General features: G+C 36.5%; 4 protein-coding genes across 5 annotated transcripts; 1 reads left to right on the forward strand and 3 right to left on the reverse strand.

Moving 5' to 3' along the window:
* Positions 1 to 601: 601 nt before the first annotated feature.
* LOC114820337 (GDSL esterase/lipase At4g16230-like) lies at positions 602 to 3,002 on the reverse strand. 2 transcript variants are annotated; one of them, XM_029090927.2, is made up of 5 exons: positions 2,751 to 3,002; positions 2,512 to 2,637; positions 2,090 to 2,308; positions 1,076 to 1,331; positions 602 to 935 (listed from the first exon to the last, which is right to left on the reverse strand). In XM_029090927.2, exons 1-5 carry the CDS (start codon positions 2,814 to 2,816, stop codon positions 712 to 714), a joined length of 891 nt encoding a protein of 296 aa, XP_028946760.1. In that variant the 5' UTR covers positions 2,817 to 3,002; the 3' UTR covers positions 602 to 711. The 2 variants fall into 2 exon arrangements, with proteins under 2 accessions (XP_028946760.1, XP_028946759.1); XM_029090926.2 differs by having other exon boundaries at positions 2,512 to 2,642; positions 2,751 to 2,996.
* A 3,640-nt stretch (positions 3,003 to 6,642) lies between these two features.
* On the forward strand, positions 6,643 to 7,467 carry LOC103452812 (uncharacterized). Its single transcript, XM_008392349.1, has one exon. The coding sequence runs from the start codon at positions 6,643 to 6,645 to the stop codon at positions 7,465 to 7,467; it is 825 nt and encodes a 274-aa protein (XP_008390571.1).
* An 807-nt stretch (positions 7,468 to 8,274) lies between these two features.
* Positions 8,275 to 9,238, reverse strand: LOC139190787 (uncharacterized). Its single transcript, XM_070811264.1, has 2 exons — positions 8,948 to 9,238; positions 8,275 to 8,838 (listed from the first exon to the last, which is right to left on the reverse strand). The coding sequence occupies exons 1-2, from the start codon at positions 9,236 to 9,238 to the stop codon at positions 8,275 to 8,277; spliced, it is 855 nt and encodes a 284-aa protein (XP_070667365.1).
* Positions 9,239 to 17,693: 8,455 nt separating this feature from the next.
* Positions 17,694 to 20,330, reverse strand: LOC103452771 (copper-transporting ATPase PAA1, chloroplastic-like). Its single transcript, XM_029091468.2, has 4 exons — positions 19,925 to 20,330; positions 18,889 to 19,121; positions 18,271 to 18,474; positions 17,694 to 17,930 (listed from the first exon to the last, which is right to left on the reverse strand). The coding sequence occupies exons 2-4, from the start codon at positions 18,955 to 18,957 to the stop codon at positions 17,859 to 17,861; spliced, it is 345 nt and encodes a 114-aa protein (XP_028947301.1). The 5' UTR covers positions 18,958 to 19,121; positions 19,925 to 20,330; the 3' UTR covers positions 17,694 to 17,858.
* Between the last annotated feature and the right edge of the window lie 1,121 nt (positions 20,331 to 21,451).

A 21,451-nucleotide genomic window follows, 5' to 3' on the forward strand; every position in this document is an offset into this window, starting at 1 on the left:
GGAAACCCGGTTTCCCCCCTTATTTTCTCCTTCCCTCATTTCCCTCCTTTCTTCTCTTCCCATTGGCCCATTCTCTTGCTCTCTCCTCTCCCCATTTGGCCAACCTCCCCTCCTCCTCCTTTTCTCCTGAAACTCCTCTCTCCCCTTTTCTCTTATTTCCCTCCTCTATCACGCTGCCATTTGGCAGCTTCAAGACTCCTTTTTTTTTTTAAGCCTCTAATTTCTTTGTTTCAACTTCGATTCACAAACATTTTTCGCCCACGCTTTCGTAGGGTCGAGCTCTATCCAATTATATCAAGAAATACGATAAAATATATGAGGATAAAATACGTCCTCGTAAAATTACATTTAGTCAACTAGGGGCATTTTCGTCTTTTCCACTTATTGATAAAAATTCTGGAAACAATTTTTTTTACAATTTCTCAATTCAATTTTCATAACCATAAATCAATTTATTTTCGATTTCTCCTCATATTCGTAATTATGAATATCTAATTCATATATTTAAATTTTTAAGGTATTACACTAACACTCCTAAAATTCTTCAAATTAAACTTGTAAACTGGGAAATTTGTATAAAAGAAAACTCGTAGACTTGGACTTGGTTCCAATATCAATTATTTAATCAAAAGGTCATCTCGTTTGTTTTTTAATTACAAACATGATAGTCCCACTTCATATTCATGTCATTTCAGGTTCACGGATCACTGATTAAACTTGCAGAAGTTGCCTTATATTCATTGGTGACATATAAGTTGAGTTACCATCCATCATATGCCTTGCTGCAATGAGATTACCAGCCTCCGTTAAGTGGAATGGATCCCAGAATAAATACTTTGATCTGTCGGGACAAATTTTAGACAAAAAGGTACACGGGATTAGTCCCCCTTGGGGCCCGGCAACGGAGCAGCAAGCAGAAACGCCATTCTCAAACCCTATGCATGAAACATAACAGAAAGTACCACTGTTTAATTAGAACGAAAGCACCACTGTTAGTTGTTACTTACGTTGATAAATTGATTAATAATAACGCTGCTAGTTGTGGAAAAATAAAAATATTATACGAATTAAGTACCATATGACACGTAATTGTTAGAGAGGTCTTCCAACATTTGGTAAATATCTGCATAAATAAACTTTGCCCCTTTGAGATTCTTGTTGAGCTCCACGAGCAGGCCCTTCAACTTGGCGTTATACCTCTGGGCGGTACGATTTAGTATACGAACACAACTTCCCTTTGGAACTGGATGTATATCTTTCTCATATGGGATACACACAATAAGTCCAGCATTAGCCACAACAATCTTTCTAGCATCCAAGCTGTGGAGTGTCTGCAAAGAAAATGGTGGAATATATCTGTACAAATCTATGTATCATGTTGTATTTGTGAAAATGTGAAGTTTATCATATCTTGCATGTGCTTATAAAGAGTTCGATTACTTCGCATAAAATCAATTGATAATGCGGGGAGTGGCCTAACTCCTTATAATTTATCCCTCTTGCAAGGTTTATTAAACTGTTGATGTTGGAAAAATTCTTCATAACACGGCCTCTTCATGTCATGTGGGTGAATTTCCAAGCCTCACACATGGATAACACAAATGTAGCGAACCCCTCTCATGGCCGAACTAGAAATGTACTTGGATTAGAAATCCTCACCCTATTTTGATCGGATTTCGGCCAATCCTAACCCCTATAGGACTTTGAACCAAGCTTCTTAATGAACCAGATTCATTCCCTAATTCTAAGCATCTTCAGCTTTAAGACTCATTGTTGCCCTAGGGTTTGACTACTCCATCCTTATCCAAAACAATCCTCCCCATAACAGGATTTGGCCGACCTTGAGTGGACAACCTACGACAAGATTCCAGATGAATGTCACTGGACCGAGAATGACTCTAAGCTCAGACCAAAATATTATTTTGGGCCCAAACAGAACGACGTTGAGATTCCACCATATATAAAATTAAGTGGCAATATAGGGAGTAATCTAACTCTTTATAAGCCCTTGCAAGATTTGTTAAACTTTCGATGGTACATATCCACAAATCCTCACAATAATATAGTTTAAACCTATAAGAAATTTTACCTTAAGTCCTAATTTGAGTCTTGAAATCAAGAAATCGAAATAATCTTCTTCGCTCATGGAAGAAGTCTCGGAATACATAATATCGTTTGAGCCGATTGCAATCGCATAAATTGCTCTACTCAACAATTTCTGAGCTGCAGGAATACCAATCCTTGACATGATTGCTATCGCAGTCCTCCCATGGTAACTGATTTGTGTATCGAAATTGAGTAAAGTGCCCTAATAATACATAGATATCCGACTTGTTATTACCGCTCATGTCATGCAAGCATACTTCTATCATAAATAATATATAGATAAATAAATAAGAAAGATGAAGGACAAGGAGAAATCTTGCATATAAAAACTGTTTATGTTTGGAATCAAGACTAGTTAACTTCCTAATTGCCGAAAAATCTAGCAGATTGATCAGAAAAACTTACATAAAATGTTTCAGTGGAATTTGAAATTCCACTGGCAGAGGAAGCATAATTAACACCTTGTAGAAGCATGTCTCCAACTGTAGTTGGTGCCAAGTAAGGAGGAGTAAAATTTTTAAAACCCATTTCCTGCTCTTTCATAACAAAATAAAAAAATTAACACAGTAAATAATAAATGGCAGAATTGAATTCCCAAATAGCTAGTCTTATATGTGAATCAATATCGACCAAAATTTACGTACGGAGAATGTCGAAAACTGTTCTCCCATTCGTAAATCGTCCTGTTGGCTTCCCAAAATCAATTCCATTGGGGTAAAAGTTTCCCTTTACTATGGTTGGGAGGTAGTTGTTGTTTCCCACATCAGCCAAGGAATTGGCAAAAGTTAAAAAAGCAGGAAAATTATTTTTGGCTGAGCAAGTAACTAACAAGAAGTAGACTGTAACAGTTTGGAATATAATCCACATCATGCAATAATTTGGAGCTAATTTAACCTATTTTACATTTTGGAAAGAGGGTTGGTTATATACAACTTTTTAAATGTACTGGAAACTTGTGCACCAAACATGATTAAATAATTTTTGCCTAACTCTCTAGGCCGGCACAGTTCGATTTGTTATTTTTCCTGACCACTAGGAGAACATCAATTCTTACAGGTACAATACCATTTCATAGGTTCAACCATTCAAGTAAACAGGGAGAAACTCATTTTTGGGTCCAATATTGCCGCAAAGTATTAATACAGACGAGAAGTTTCGTCGGGACTGTCGTTGATAAAGTGGCAATTCTTTTTCCAAACTAGAATCTCTTCAAATACCACTGCAACAATTGATGTATAATTATAAGAATACTTAGGGACATCTGTAATGGGAGATGCAAAATTCTTCAATGGAGAAATGTAAATTATCCATCTTCGTTAGAAGATATAAAAAAAACTTAAATTTATAATTTCTTTTACATATTTATTGGGGATCCTATTAATCAAATAGAGAAAATTAAATGCAATCTCAAATATATATACTCTTATCAGAGGAGGCGTTGAGGGAGAGCGAAATGTGCAATCGCAAAAGACCTTAAATTTGGAGGGGCTCCAAAAAAAATTTCACAAGGCCTCAAATTTGGAGGGCCCCCCAAAAAAAAAATTCATCTAAAATTTTTATGTAATAATGTTATATATGAAAAAAATTTGAGATCTCATTGTGCACTCCTTATAAGTATATATAAAAAAAAATTCTTTCTAATTATAAAAATTTGGAGTGCACTGAGATATTTGAAGTACCAATAACAACACCCTAAAAACGAGTTTTTCAACTATTAATAATACTATATATTCAAGTAAAACTTTGAAATTAGAGTTTTTGAAGCTTTTTTTTCTTGTTTGGTTGTTTAAGATTGAAGTGCATTTGATTATTTGGTGAATGTTATGTTTGTAGCTTTTTTTACTTAATATTTAAAAACATTTATAAATTTACAATCATTGAGTCCTAAGTTCATTTTGATTTAAGTTATTACTTTCTAACATCAATATTTTGTTCTACTTTTTTTGGAATACTATCAGAAGGAGAGACCTTTTATAAATTTCGCACAGAGCCTCCGAAATCTCATAGAAGTCCCCGACTCTTATTGGAGGAGATTTTCATTTACATGTTGAAAATATAATAGGAATGTACATATAGTTTTTACATGTTAAATTTGTATTTCTCCATTGAAGATGCCGTTAGGCATACAGAGTTTCTCCTTTTCTCGCCTACTTTCGGCCAATGAATAAGACGTAGTTGAACGTGCACCAAATATTTGTGGATTGTGGACTAGGCTCCTCCATTTGTACTTGATGGTAAGCCTTTATGACCTAGACCAGATCGAGTTATTCTTTTCTTTTCTTTTCACATAGACCATGGCTGGTCTGGACGCCCTCAAACGGCTAGCCTGATTGTGTCCACTCTCTCTAAAACACACTATGTTTTTTTATCAAGTTATATTGTATCAAAAATTTATTAATTATGTACAATATACTTATATTGATCCTTCTGGTCACTAAAAATTCTTAACCCTAAACATTAATTATGTACAATATGCTTCTAATTTATAATTTATAATTTTAAACTAAATTTAGAATTACTGAATATCATATCTAAACAAGTCAATTAGCAAGCAATTCAACTCTTAAACCTTACCTTCTATTCAGAGTCCCCCTCTTTGCTTATTGCTTTTGGCATCTCCAAGACATCAAGACTCCCTGTTTTTAATTTTTCTTTGAATCAAATGAATCATGTAATTAGGTAATCACTGAACTCTAACTTTGCAATTTTCTTTGAACAAAATACCACGAATTAGCTTATATCTTTTTTTTAGGGATGTAATATCCACACAACCCATTTTACTTCTCACACAGCCTTCTAATTTTCGGTCGTTGGATTAGATGAATTGAAAAAGATCAACGGATAGAAATTAACAAGGGTGTGTGAGAAGTAATTTGGGGTGTGTGGATAGCACACCCATTTTTTTATATGTTGTTTATTAGTAGGCGTGAGAAATTTTTTGTTAAAAGATATGTATTTTTATTTTTGTTTTTGTTATTATACTCCATCCTTATAGTTATTTAAGATTAACTTTTCTTGAAATACTTTTTGACTTCGCCACTCATCACGCACCCATTTTTTTATATGTTGTTTATTAGTAGGCGTGAGAAATTTTTTGTTAAAAGATATGTATTTTTATTTTTGTTTTTGTTATTATACTCCATTCTTAGACCATCTCCAACCCTGGGCTAAAAGCCAAATTACCCCCCCCAAACATTCTCCAACCCATGCTAAAATTTTAGGCTAAATGCCAAATGCTATTTCTGGGCCAAATACCCCCTAGCTTTCCTCCCGGGCTAAATGCGAAATGTTTATCGGAATTTAAATTTTTTTAGATTAAAATGTTCATAAAATTAATTTACAATAATCTACATATTTATTTTTTTTTTAAATTGATTTAAGAAAAAAATTTAGGCTAATTTCATTCTTTAATAATTCCGGGCTAAAATTTTAGGGTAGAAGGGTTGGAGTAGAAAAGATGTTTCTGGGCTAAAAACTAAATTTTCCGGGCTAAAAAATTTGGCTTTTAGCCCAAGGGTTGGAGATGGTCTTATAGTTATTTAAGATTAACTCTTGAAATACTTTTTGACTTCGCCACTCATCACCCACTGGTTGTCAAACTACTAGCCTTACTCTCTTCTCGTAAAAAGCAGTCGGGAAGAATCAAAATTTTCGGAATTGGGTCTTTAACTACAAATGCAATCTACTTTCTTTAGAGCGATTAGAAAGAACTCAACAGTCAATCTTGATAGTGTTCTCCTTATATTAATTACAAGAGAAAAAAAAAAAACAACATATGAATACGTGAGATTCAACCATTCATAACTCATAATATCAGGAAATATATTTTCACACAATTTTCTTTTGGCAACAGGGTTACATATAACTTTTTGATGAACCCATGGAATCTTCCTTTTCTTTTAAGAGGGTTGCACCAAACATGGTTACTGTGTGCCAAACTATCTAGGTATTTTGACTTATAATTGTTTTTTGCCTCCATATTCCTTCGACCTCAGGGATATGCTATATAAAGTGAATTGCTGGCAATTAAGTGGCAACCTAGCTAATTCCTAAGACCATCTCCAACCCTTGGGCTAAAAGCCAAATTTTTTAGCCTGGAAAATTTGGCTTTTAGCACATAAACATCTTTTCTGCTCCAACCCTTATGGCCTAAAATTTTAGCCCGGAATTATTAAAGAATGAACTTAGGCTAATTTTTTTTCTTAAATCAATTTAAAAAAAAATAATAAATATGTAGATTATTGTAAATTAATTTTATGAATATTTTAATCTAAAAAAATTTAAATTCCAATAAATATTGAAAAATCATTAAATTTTTCACAAAGCAAGCTACTTTCACCAACCGTTCATCTTTCACCAACCGTTCAACACAAAACTTTCAACTTTCACTAACCGTTCATCAATCATCCTCTATATAAACACAGGTCCAATATTAGTTGATCACACAATCTTTCAACCTTCAATCATCCTCTATATTCACCAATCTTTCAACTTTCAAAGAGTTTTTGTTTCCTAAAAATTCTCAATATCTCATCAATGGGTGATAGAAGAAGGCGTAGCAGGGCAACAGAGATGGCACAATACCAAGCAAGGCTTAACCTTGAGGAATCAGAACTGATCAACGCCGAAGCTGAACTTGTAAACTCGTTTATGCAATATGAGCACCATGACGAATCTAGCCATCGTGGTTTTGTCACGAGATGTTCATTCGTGCAGCATGATAGAGAAGAGTGTCATGACCAAATGATGAAAGATTATTTCATTGAGCGGCCGAGATATCCTGCTCATGATTTTCGGAGGCGGTTTCGGATGAGAAGAAAGCTTTTTAAAGGCATCTTGAACGCAGTTGTCAATCATGACCACTACTTTGCAAGGAAGATAGATGTTGTAGGCCGACAAAGTCTATCACCTCATCAAAAGCTCACATCTACATTTCGAATGCTAGTTAATGGGTGCTCTGCTGACTCAACTGACGAATATTGCCGACTTGCGGAGAGTACTGCTATTGAGAACCTGAAACGCTTCTATCAAGCAATTCAAGCCATTTATGGAGCCACATACCTCCGCAAGCCAACTTGTGAAGACTTGAAAAGGCTTCTACGCAAGGCAGACAAAAGAGGCTTACCTGGCATAATAGGAAGTCTCGATTGTATGCATTGGGAATGGAAGAATTGTCCTACTGGTTGGGCTGGCCAATTCAAGGGCCGTCATAACAAGCCAACCATCGTGCTGGAGGTTGTGGCATCTTACGACACATGGATTTGGCATGCATTCTTCGGCTCTCCCAGATCAAACAACGATATCAACGTTCTTTGGTCTTCTCCTTTGTTCGATGAGGTTGTGAATGGATGGGCACCATAATTTCGATACAAGGTAAATGGTAATAGGTATGAGCTAGGTTACTACCTAACTGATGGTATTTATCCTAGTTGGTTTACCTTTGTTAAAAGTTTTTCTCATCCCGATAGTGTAAAGAAGAAATTATTTTCGCAGAGGCAAGAGTCTTACAGGAAGGATGTGGAGAGAGCGTTCGGGATCTTACAAGCTCGATGGGCCATTGTTAGAGGGCCTGCACGATTTTGGCAACCCGAAGACCTCCATTCAATCGTGATGACGTGCATAATTTTGCACAATATGATTGTGGAAGATGAGTACATCGAAATTGGAGAAGATTCAGACGAAGATGTGGATGATGACCAACCAACACATGCAAGAGCTATTGCAAGAGATGTTGAATATCTCACTCCAACCACATATGAGACCCGACATTATAGGGTCACCTTGGGTGAGTATATGAGACGTTTAAATAGAATTCAAGCTCCTCAAATTCATGACACACTCCGCAAGGATTTGGTTGAGCATGTGTGGCGCCGAGAAGGTGAACGTTGATGATGTTGGTTGAGCATTTATGTAATAATTTTAAGTGTACTATGTTGTTATTTGTCTACTACGTTGGATAATTTATTAAATGGAGGTTGAATTATTGAATGGAGGTTGAAATAATAAGTACAATAATTATTGAAGACATCTAGATTAAATAGAAACAATAATTAATAAGACATAAATTTAATAAAGTACATAAACCACATAATAAACAACATAAACTTAATACAAACGACAATTAATAAACTTAATTAATAAAGCACATAATTCATACACTACATAAACTTAACAATCATATCCACCATCTTCACTTGGTGATGGACTTCGTTGAAATGTTGGGATATAGGGTTCAGAGGATTCATCATCTTGAAACATACTCCTTAAGGCAGACTTTCGCATAATTTCCTTTTGCTTATCACGTAAGAACTTCTTCCTCTTTGGAGTGTATTTGCTGAGGTCCTTCATCTTGAATTCAATTTCAAACCTATTTTCCTCCCTATCCAAGATTTCCTTCATTTGCAAACGCAATCGGGCTGCTTCTTCTTGGCGAGCGCTATGAGTTTCGTGCAATTTTGCAATTTCGGTAGCAAAGTCTCCGCTCGACGAATCTTGGGACTTCCCTTTTCTCTTTGCTTCCTTTTGCTTATCTCTTCCCAGGGGCCTTGCTAAAGAAGGAGATGGGGTCATTTCATCGACACCTTCATCGACACCTTCATTTCTCGGTGCGGCTTCACGTTGAAATAATCTTCCCCATTGTTGGTCTGCATCGGTTGCCCACCTTGGACAATCCTTGAGGACGTCCCAAGCATGTTGCAACTTAAAAACTTGATTTTTTGGTGTTACTCTTGTCTTGTAAATTTCCATTGCTTTGTCACCCTATGCAAAAAATACATAAAAATAATTAGTTGCAAAATAATATTATGTACATGACAAATAAAATATCAAGAAAAAAACTCACAATTTCTATGACGCTCCTTCCACTAGGCATGCCAACCATGGCTCTCTCTAAGCTTCCCTTCCATAAAGTGCATGCTTTGTTGATAGTCTTCCACCGATTATAAACACCACCACCGTCCCGCCCGCCGCCGTTGCAGTTTTCTTGAAACTTTGCAATGATTTTATCCCACAAAACCTTTTTATTTGGATTTGTGCCAACTGCACCATCTTCACTAACAGAAACCCATGCCAAGCATAAAGAAACATCTTCCTCAAAGGTCCAATTATGACCTCTAACATGCTCTCTTGCCATGTTGAACAATTTGGAAATGGAAAGAAATGATAGAAAGATAAATTAGAAGAATTGTAGGAGAAAATTGAATTTTGTGTGGATGTTTGAACAAATACATAGGTATTTATAGAGTTTTTGGGTAAATTTTGTGTTAAATAAATTTATTTAATTATTTTAGCCGTTGGATTTTAATTTGGGCCGTTAGATTTTTTTTTTTACCGTTAGATTTGAGTATATTCAATTTCAACCATTGGATTCAATATATTTTAAAATAACATATTTTTTAAAAATAAAATTTGAATCTGGACCGTTGGATCAACCAACGGTCCTTTCACAATGGTCGTCAAATGCGGAAAAGAGCCGTTGGGCTTGGGCAACAGGCCGACAAGGTTCTGACGTTGGGTCCTACATTGTCGGGAAAGGAAAGCAGGCGCCCCGCATGGGCGCGCGTTGGAGAGTGAACAGGCTGAAAGTGGCTCAAAGGCCAGCGAGTCCAGTCGCACAAGGGGGGAAAGCTGGGGGTATTTGGCCCAGAAATAACATTTGGCATTTAGCCCAAAATTTTAACATGGGTTAGAGAATGTTTGGGGAGGTAATTTGGCTTTTAGCCTAGGTTTGGAGATGGTCTAATAAAGCTCAACTAGGTTAAATGTGTGGCGCAACCTTGGGCCATCTCCAACTTAAGAGTCCAAAGGGCTAGAGAGCCAAAAATAGCTCGAAACCGTCTTCTACTGAGGGCTAGGCCAAATGGCTTGTGGGTTCCATGGGACAAAAAATGGTCAAAGGGCCAGCCCTGGGGTGGGCCACAAATTTGAATGCAATGGCTAACTGATGTTAGCTAGCCGTTATATTTGAATTTTTTTTTTACAATTTTTTTTTATTTAAAATTCTATTTTTTTTCCTATAACTTCTTAAGCCATTAAATAATATTAAGTAACATGGAACAACATTAAACAATGTTAAACAAAATTACATAACATTAAACAACATAAAAATTATACAACATAAAAAATAAAAATAAAACATGATCATGTTGTAGGTACTTGTTTGTGCAAAGATGTGCAGCAAGATCCTGTTGTAGGTACTTGTTTGTGGCACGGGAACATATCATCCTATAGCACCTCATGTACTCATTTAAAAGGATACTACCAGTTCTTAGATTCAAAGGCAAATTAGGCCCATCATATATTTTTGCACGAGTCCTTCTTGACCTATTTGGATCCTCTTGCTCGTCATCATACTCTCCATTAATATACTCATCTCGCTCCTCCTCCACAGTCATGTTGTGTAATATGATGCAAGACTTCATGATGGAGTCCAAATTTTCTCAACAATCATGTTGTTGTAATTTTTAAATTTAATTTGTGTAGTTTTTAAATTTAAGTTGTAGTTTTTAAATTTAAATAATAAATTATGTTTGGCCCTCGGTTGGAGATGGTTTTTTGTCACAGGAATATGTTTGGCCCTATGGCCCTCGATCGGAGATGGTAAGAAATATGTCATGCACTGTTCATTAAAATATTAATTTTTTGGAGGGAGCCCTTTGGCCCTCCTCCGGTTGGAGATGGCCTTAATTACGGCCATTTTGAAACTACGGCGCTGCCTATTATCTAAATGGAAAGGGGTGGACTTAGCCTCACAATGAGCTAGTAATAATATGGTTCAAATTCGTGTTTGGTGAGAACTGAACCCAAGACCTCTCACTTACAAGTGAAGAGGAAGATGAATACCACTAGACCTAACTAAAGGTGTTTGAAAATTTGTATTTTTGAAAGTGTTATAAGTATAAAAAGCACTATAAAAAAGTTTGGTAAACTTTAATGTAAAAGTGTTATAATTGTATATAATGACCAAAATGGACATAGAAGTGGGGATGGTGGCAATGACAGTGGTGGTGGTCAGGGTGATGTTGGTCGCAGTCATAGTGACAACAACAAAAAAGTTGGGATGCTGGTGGTGCTAATAGTGGGGTGTGGTAGTTGGAATGTAGAGTTAACATGATAGTGTGGTGCCGCTCACTTTGTTCTTCAAGAGATAAAATGAGTGTAGAAGATTAAAACAATATTGTTCTTAAAAACTACTGAGGGTATTATAGAAATTAATAGGCTTAACTATGCTTTTTAATAAAGCAGCTTTTAAAAGTAACCTGCATGCTGCTTTTAAAAGTTGATGTCTTAAGGCCATTGCTTTTAAAACAAGCATGAGTTTGAGATCTCGAAGCAGCTTGTAGCACATGGGGTAAATGTTACACTCACATCTAGAGACCACAGTGTGTAGGGGTGGTTTAGTATGGGATCCCAAACCGAAAATTTTCGGGATGGGAATTTAAAGATCAATTCCGAACCAAAATTTTGATATTCCTAATTTTCGAGATTCCGAAATGTTTTCGGTATTTCGGGATGGATCGGGATTGGATTTTTGGTTTTGGGCTTTTGGGTTTTTGGGTTGAAATTTGAGATTTTTTGGATGTGGGATAAAATATGGGCTTTTGGCCTAAAATTTTGTTCCCCAATTTCATATCAATCGAAATTTAGGTTTTTTACCTTATGTTAAATTTGAAATTTCATACCAATTGAAATACCAATTCATTCATACCAAGTCAAATTGGTGTTACAAAGTTACAAACTACTTAATTTCATACTTCTATTTCTAATATAGTCTACTATCAAATACTTAAATTCAATATTCAACATGCATGCAACAAAAAAAAAAATATATATATATATATATATATATATATTTTGTTCCTGTTTGGAATTTCCGAACCATTGAATATGTAATCCGGATTTCCATACTAAAAGGTTCTGGATCGGTTTAGTATGGGTCCCAAAAATTTCGGTATTATTGATTTGAGAATTTTTCGGCATGAGATTGGATTTTTTTTTTGTTTGGTTTTGAATTTTCAGGGAAATTTTCCCGACAGTGTGGGGGTTGAAGCGGTTAAGGACTCCCAAGAAGGTGGTCTCAATGTGTTTTGCCATTTAGCTCGATGTGTTAGGCCATCTCCAACCGATAGCTGTCCAGATGGCTCGTTTTAGCCATCTGGCCCTCCAAGATCCTCCAAGATATTAATATTTTAATGAACAGTACAGGGTTATATTTGCCTCCGTCTCCAACCGAGGGCCAGAGGGCTAGAGGGCTCGTTTTAGCCCTGTCACAAAAATCGTCTCCAACCGAGGACCAAAGGGTCATAGGGCCAAACATAATTTATTATTTAAAAATTACAACTTAAATTCAAATCCAACGGCTAAGTGACGTCAGCATGATTTATGTTGGTTAATGTTATTTAATGTTGTTTTATATTGTTTAATGTTGTTTCATGTTACTTAATTTAATTTAATGTTTTATAATGGCTTAGGAAGTTATAGGAAAAAAATAGAATTTAAAAAAAAATATGAAACAAATTTTGTGAAATAAAAGTTATAGGAAAAAAATGGAATTTAAAAAAAAATATGAAACAAATTTTGTAAAATAAAAGTTATATGAAAAAAAATCTGAACCAAATTTTGTAAAATATAAGTTGTAGAAAAAAAGTTACAGGAAGTTATAGGAAAAAAAAGGTTTAAATTCATTAAAAAAAATTTTTTGAATACAACGGCTAGTGATTGGCTAGCCGTCGGAATTCAAATTAGAATTTAAATTAGTGTCAGTTATAACCGACACAATTGGAATTCAAATTAGAATTAGTGACGGTTTTAACCGACACTGTTCAAACTGCTATTATATTAACATTGCTATTGGTGTCGGTTATAACCAACACTAATAATATAGTAAAAAATATTATTTCTATCGGCTATAACCGATAGAAATAACAAAACATTAAAAAAAAAAGGCCAGCCCTCTAGCCCTCTTTGATTCCGTGGGGCCCTCCCAGATTCCAGATCCCTATGGCCTAGCCCTCGGTTGGAGACAGTTTTCGGGCTATTTTCGGCCCTCTAACCCTCTGGACCATTCGGTTGGAGATGGCCTTAGCACCGCGGTTAAGGACTCCCAATAAGGTGGTCTCAATGTGTTCTGCCATTTAGCTCGATGATAATTGATAATACGCTTTCATAGAAAACTCTCAATTGAATTAAGAAGAAGACACAATGAAGGATTATAAAATGTAGTTCAGCAATATGATTAATTATTTTTTAATTAAGTTTAAAAATAAATTTACATATTGAATTGAGTTTGTGAGGATAGTTTAAGTTGTAAATTTGAGTTTAAAGAGAGATTGTTATTTTAATTAAAAATGATATAGTTGTAGAGAATAAGTCAAGTATAAAGTAAAATAATATGAATTCAAATACAATTTTCTTCGACTGGGTTGAAGGTCTTGACAAAGTTTTTATCAAGATGATCGGATCATATTTATATATATTTTTACTTCGAATTCACTCGTCTTTTCTTAGTTAGTTCTTTATATTTTGAGCTATGTACGTTATTTTTGTGTTTATAGGATTTGTTATGCAAAGAAAATAAAAATAGCACAAATGAGTTTTAAATAATAAACAGAAAAGAAAAACAAAAGCAGCAGGATGTGGAAAATAGACTGGCAGACAAAGAAGACAAAAGGAATAAAGAAAAGAAAAGAAAAAAAAATAAAAAATAGAAAGAAGATAGAAAGGAGTGAGGACGTGCAGCACAGGGCCAGCGAAGGAAAGAGAGTTGCTTTGCAGCTGGGGGAATAATTTTAGAAACAAGAAAGAAAAAGGCTGCCTTTGCAGCTGGAAAGAAAGAGAATAAAAACAGCTGCCTTTGGCAGCTGGGAAGGGGGGTCAGCGAGAAAAAGGGAATAAGAGACTGGCGCAGGGGACTGAGGTCAGAGGGCAGCAAGGCTGCCAGAGAGGAAAACAGAAAGCTGCCTTTGCAGCTGGGCGCGGGAAGAGTATAAAAGCTGCCTTGCGGAGAGAAGCTGGGGGGCCTGTCTGGGAGCGAGAGAAGGGAGCTGCCCTTTGGGCAGCTCGCAGAGACGCAGGAAGAGGACCGAGAGGAGAGTGCTGCCATTGGGCAGTTTGAGGAAGGGAAGTCAGTGGCGAGGAGGACAGGAGGTCAGCATGAAAATGCAGTTCAGAGTCCAAGCAGCAGATCCTTTCTTTCGGTTTAATCTCTCTAAACTTCTATTTTATTTCTATTTTTAATAATGTGTAAATAAACTGATTTTGGCTAGAGGTTAATTCAAAGCCATGATTATATCTGTAATATGAATTGATTACCTTCGGTTGTGATTTCATAAGTTGTGATTTCAATTTACTTATCCGTTCGTATAAAAACTGATTTGTGTATGTTGGTTGAGAGTGCACGCTTAATTTACATGCATGAATTTGATGCTAGAATATAAGTGAATTTCACCTAATCGTTATGAACTTATTTTCACAAGTAGTAAAGGTTGCTAGTCACAATCACGTTAAGTAAATTCTTGGCAAGAGTATCATGCTTTTCATAGTTACGAATGCATCGTCAATGCTTATAGTTTTCACAAAGTTTAATGATCTTTGATTGTATCTCTATTGTGCTTTTCACGTAGGGGACTTTTGAAGAATGTTTTGAATTGTTGTATGCGTTTTTCCGTCCAATTCAATAACTTAAGGAAAACTTGAAGATTAAAAAAGTGCTGTTCACGGTTAATCTGGAGTATTGAGATTCACAATTTATTGAAAGAACAACTGAAAATCAATTTAAGTTGCATATGTGTCATGTGTGGAGAATAACCCTCTAGCTAGTCCGTCATTTATCATTTTACCTTAATTTTATGTTTTTATCAATTCTGTAATTTAATTAAGTTTAATTTACTTTTCATCAAAACCAAACACCCATCCATTATTAAATTATATTATTTAGTTAGTTTTCTTTATTGTTAGTCTTTTAATTTAATTTCCGTCCATTTCAGTTCCTAGTGTTTAATTTAATTGTTTTCATTATTTTGAGTCATTTTAAGTGTGTTTCGAGTTATTAGAGTTTTTAGCCTAATTTTGTGTCCTTGAGTCTTATTTAATATTTTTAAATTAATTTAGAATAGATTAGCAATCCCTCCTAATCCCCGGCCTAGAACGATACCCTACTTACATCTATACTACAATTGTCAAAAAGAGGATTTAATTTGTGTGTCAAGAAATTCTCACATCACAAGACCTATTTGTTGCACCATGTCATCAATGATGTACTTATTCCATGATATTTCAATAAATAAATATCATATTTTTCTCAAAAAAAAAAAAAATCTGCAATTTCTTTTTATGGATTAGGGGAGTCAAAACAACAAAACTGAAGTATCAAAATGTGGCCGGGATTGAGGGTTTTTTTTTTTTTTTTTTTTTTTTGGAAACGCCTAGAGATCGAGTTTGGCACAAATATTTTTTAGCGCAATGCTACCATTAATCACTAGAGAAATTTTGAAATAGGTCCAATTTTTAGTGACTTCTAACTTTTGAAATATGTTCAATTTTTAGTTACTTTGGACCCATATCAAAAGACATCACAATCACTAGAACACTACTACACTTTATGACTTTAGGAAATGAAATGGCTTTTATACCCTTTTCATTTTGCTTTTTCTTACCCTTCTTTTTGGAAATGGAATAAAAAAAATAAAAAAAAGAATCGATTTGTACTGGGGAACGAGGAAGAAGGAGAAAGAAGAAGTGTAAGAGAAAGCAAAACGCGAAGGGGCATAAAAGCGATTTCATTTCCTATACGCTGAATGCCCTTTTTTACCCATGCGTTATAGGTTCAAAATTCTCATTCCTTTGAATTATTGTAATGATTTTGCATTTTTTTTCCCTCACCTTAATAATAATAAGGTTTTATTTAAAAGAAAAAGGTTTACAAGATAATGGGACATGTGTCAGTCTCACAGAATAAGTGAAGAATAATATTATTATATATACTACGAGTTTAGCACATATTTAATACATGTAAAGGGGATTCAAAAAAGGTCATATGTATCACTATTATCAATCGATAAATCTAATTTCCTGCTGGACTAGTATTCACCATGGGGAGTACTATTATGTTCCATACTTGTATAGTTTACTTCTTGTTAGTGAGGACTTGCTCATAAGCGCAAAGCGCTTTTTTCATCTTTGGTGATTCTGCGGCAGATGAGGGAACTCAGACGAGAACTTCTCAGTGGGTCACCCATCATAAGATTGCTCTTGCGCGTTACTCGCTTAACTTCGGAGTTCCAATGGAACCTGAAGCCAGTGAGCTTCCAAAATGTCTCGTGCTAGGTAGGGATGAGAATATACATATAAGGATCACTTATCTAGGCGATGTGGGATCTTACAATCCACCCCTCTTAAGGGGCCCAACGACCTCGTTAGCACATGGTTAAGTTCTGATACCATATTGTCACATCCCGATCCTGGTCCACCACATCCCGGGCCCGTTCCACCACCGTAGCACAATATTGTCTGCTTTGGGCTTCCCATTCGTTCACGGTTTTGTTTTTGGGAACTCACGAGGAACTTCCTAGTGGATCACCCATCCTGGGAGTGCTTTGGCCTCCTTCTCGCTTAACTTCGGAATTCCTACGGAACCCAAAGCCAGTGAGCTCCCAAAAGGCCTTGTCGGCACACCACGGCCAGGGTTAAGCTCTAATACCAATTTGTCACATCCCGGCCCGAAGTCAACCACATCCCAGGCCCGTTCCACCACCATACCTCCTTCTCGCTTAACTTCGGAGTTCCTACGGAACCCGAAGCCAATGAGCTCCCAAAAACAAAATCGTGAGAGAATGGTAAGCCCAAAGCGGACAATATCATGCTACGGTGATGGAACGGGTCCGGGATGTGACAGAATGGTATCAGAGCCTAACCCTGGCCGTGGTGTGCCGACGAGGTCGTCGCGCCCCTTAAGGGGGGTGGATTATAAGATCCCACATCGCCTAGAGGAGTGATCCTTATATGTATATTCTCATCCCTACCTAGCATGAGGCCTTTTGGGAGCTCACTGGCTTCGGGTTCCGTAGGAACTCCGAAGTTAAGCGAGAAAGAGGCCAGAGCACTCCTAGGATGGGTGACCCACTGGGAAGTTGCTTGTGAGTTCCTAAAAACAAAAACCATTAGGGAATGGTAAGTCCAAATCGGACAATATCGTGCTACGGTGGTAGAGCAGGCCAGGGATGTGACAGTGACGATAGGGTTTGCGCGACGAAGAAATAACATGCGTTGCGCAAAGTGGCTTTGCACGATGCACGGCCTACGTCGTGCAAAGATACTTTGCGCGACGCACTTCCTACGTTGTGCAAAGCCACTTTGCGCGACGCGCGTCCTACGTCGTGCAAAGCCACTTTGCGCGACTTGCGTGCATCGTGCAAAGTGGCTTAATGGCTTTGCCCTGTTTTGCGAGACGTAAGGACATGCATCGCGCAAAGCCACTGCTTTGCGCAACGTAGCCTACTTCTTTGTCGCGCAAACCCTTTCTTTTTTTGACAAAAATATTTTTTATTTACTTTTAATAAATATTGTAATTAAATTCTAAACAATAATTAATATATAAACCAAGAAAAAGTATTTAATTATAAAATATATACAAATGTACATACAAGATGTCCGAACGAAAATAGAAAAAACTACAATAACTATGTTCTAGGTTTGATACATCAAGCTACTGGGTATCGGCTGGGCGAAGTGGCTGGGAGGTCAAAGGTAGAGTAAGATTAGGTGCTGGCATCGGGATTTTGCTTCACAGTCTTCATAGTTAGCCTGCTCAGCTCCAAGGCATCAAGTAACTGCAAGAAATTGTGAAGATCAAATATCCTACACAACAGTGCTTATTATATGAAAAGAAAGATAATTACTTTTTCCATCTGTGCTCCACCAATCAACATTATGCAAATTTTTCAAATAATCTTTTATAGATGGTGAAAAGAATTCTGCTGCACTCTTCAATTATTCATTCATAGTTGCGGATAGTAAACGTCTAAAAGAAAATTTTGCTACGACAGCACGTAATCCTCTATAGTTTGGTTTCCAAAAATAATACCGCAGAATCTGATACCTATTTCTGCTTTCAAAAACAACCTGGGAGGTATTCGTGCAAATAATCCTACGTATTTTTAAGAAAATTACTTGTGAAAGTCTGTTGCCCAATAGCACAATAGAAGACACCTCACTAGCAGCTCCAACACCACCACCCATGGCAATTCCAACATGCGATGAAGCCAATGCTGCAGCATCATTAATTCCATCACCAACCATTGCTACGACGTTCTGATCCTTCTGAAGTTCCATTCTGAACTTCTTCTTTTCCGTCGGTTTAACACCAGATATCACCTGCAACCCACAGCATAGGCTATACAATTAAATTCGATAAAGAAAAAAAAATCTGGGATCCAGTTAGATACCGGGCAACTATTTGGGCATCAGTTTCAAATGAGTTTAGGGATTGAGTATTCTCACTCTTCTATAATGACGGATGTGTTAGCAGCTGTGATTAAGTTTATGTTTCAAGTCTTGAGGTTTTTGTATTTATAGGCTAGGTATACAGATTGTGGATACCTTATCCAAAAGTTGTATTGTTTATGATATTATTAAAAATCTGTTTCATTTAAAAAAAATAAATTAAAATAAAGGATAGAGGACAAGCTTTTGGTGTTCTGCTTGAAGTTGTTTAACGATTTTTTACATTTTTCCAAATTGATAAAATTTTTGTTTCCCATCAAAGAAAGAAGTAAAAGAACTCCTTACCTTCTCTTTCGGAATACCAACAGCAGACGCGACGTACTCCGCGTTATTGCTTTTGTCCCCAGATAGCATGTATACATCGATCCCTTGCTTAGATAAAAATTAACAACTTGCCCAACATCTACCCTTATCTGATCCTCAAAATAAATGAGACCGGCAAGAGCAGTATCAATGCCAACATATACAATAGATTGACTCGTATGGGCTTCTACTTCTTCAAATGGGTAACTCCATGCCTGCATATATTTAGTTTTTCAATGGGACCTCAATACATGATCCAAGATTAAATTATTTGTCATATTAAGAAGGAAAAAAAAAACAAAAGATATCTTATTTGGAAGATGAAAACAACTAAGCCTTTGGTTCCCAAAATTAATTTCCATGGTAAGCAAAATAGTCAATCCATCTTCTGGGGTCATTTAAGAGTTCGGCAAACAATCAAAAGTAAAATTTAGAATTGGTCCATGAACCAAAAATCTGTTAATTGAGATCCCTAAATTTAAAAAAACATGCGCCCTTGGTTGCCTTCAATATACCTTCAATTCCCTAACACCAAATGAGCCCTAAAAGTTTTCTAAGATTCTACATATCTTTAATGAATCTCTAGGATTTTCTTTTACGTTTTGATGCTAGAAACCTTTAGAAAATAAGGCTCACTTTTGTAAGCCAAAGTCAAATTGGAGAAAGAAATAAGCATCTGTTGAAGTACCCCTATATCTTCTTAGTCTCTCTAAGCTGCTTATGTTTTCTACAAATTGTGCAACTTATAGAACTTCATTTTAGTGCTCCTGTAAGTCGAATCTGTCAAGCATTACTTCTCCATGTACATTGTTATTTATACCCTAAGGAGTTCATCATGATCATAGACAGCACTCTATGTTGTCCTAAATGAATCTAAATTTTCAATAATAGGATTCTAAATTCTCTTAACAATGGTCCAGGGCCAATGCCTATCAGCATTACACCTTTACAAGAAGCAAATTCACATTCAAATATGCAATGATACAAACTATTATATTCCATTATACCCTGTAATTACCTTTGAACCAATTCCAAAGTCCCAACAGAAACCTTTTTGTTCTCAATAGTTGCTACAACACCAGAACCAGGTTCTTCCAAGAATGTTCCATCCGTAACCTGGAATAAAGTGCACAGTTTAGGATCTGAGCATCATGATTTTTTCGGAACCTTATCCAGCTAATGCATGCACTTAAATAACCTGTGAAAAGAGAAAATATAACCTATAAGAATGTCCCAAATAAAATCCATTAGCTAATGCATATTTAAAGATCAGAAGGGTATTGAAAAGATGAGGATTGAAATCTGGGAATCACTTGATCGGGGACGACGAAGCTTGTCGACGCAGCCAATCGTGGATTTACTCAACTCAACCAAGTCAAATACTTGATGTTTGAAGAAGAAAACACTCTCTTCTCAAATTTACTAATTTATTTTTAATACATATGGAGCCCTTTAAATAGGAGATTACACATATATTGGTATAAACTTGCGCAACAACCATCAATTAAATTTGTGCCTAACTCTCTAAGTTGCTACTTAGTACTACGGTCTAGTGATATTCCTCTTCACGTGTAAGTGAGAGCTCTTAGGTTCAATTGTCGTCAAAGACGAATTTGAACCACTCTATTGATAGCTCATTGTGAGGTTAAGCACACTTCCCCTCCCCCTTAATGTAGATAATATTATTTGATCAAAAAATAAAAAGGTCGTACCCAGTGCACAAGGCTCCCGCTTTACGCAGGGTCTGGGAGAGGTGAATGTCGGCTAGCCTTACCCCCATTTATGGAGAGGCTGCTCCCAAGTCTCGAACCCGAGACCTACCGCTCATGGGCGAAGGCACTTGCCATCGCACCAAAAAATAAAAAAATAAAACTCTCTAGGTTGGCACAGTTCTTTTATTTTTTTTGTTGAAAAGAGAAAACCTATTAAAATGAGGAATCAGATAGAAAGTACAACAACAAAAGACCAAAGCAATAAGTGAGCTACAACTCAATACAACTGGCCAACTAGGGAAGCCCACACAAATTTTGACCCAGCAAAAGCAACAATACGAAACCCTAATCTTAGGTGAGCTACAACCCAATACAACTTGGGAGGCCCACACAAACTTTGGCCCATCAAAAACAACAAAGTATCAATAGAAAACCCTAATTTTCAACGTTAGAGATCAACCGGATGCACGTGCTACGCAGGTAGCACAAACTTTGGCACATTTCTATTTGTTATTTTTTCCGACCATTAGACCAACTCCAACCATGGCTTATAACCTAAAATTCCCCTTCCCCTCCCCCAAAAACCCACTCCAACTCATGACCTAAAACTAACCTAAAACCTAAAACCTATTCTGAGGCCAAATACCAACCCCATTTTAGGTCACAAAGCAAACTGGGCTCCACCAAATGAGACTGAAATAGGGGCTCTGAAGCTCATTACCCAGCTCCCAATCGCCCTCAGCCCGTGCACGCGCTAGAGAGTAACATAAGCTGGGTCCACCCACGTGGGGTTGTCCCCCAGGTGTCAGCCAATTATGTAGCCCAACGGCTAC

This window comes from Malus domestica, chromosome 13, assembly GCF_042453785.1.
Source record: "Malus domestica chromosome 13, GDT2T_hap1".
NCBI lineage: Eukaryota > Viridiplantae > Streptophyta > Magnoliopsida > Rosales > Rosaceae > Malus > Malus domestica.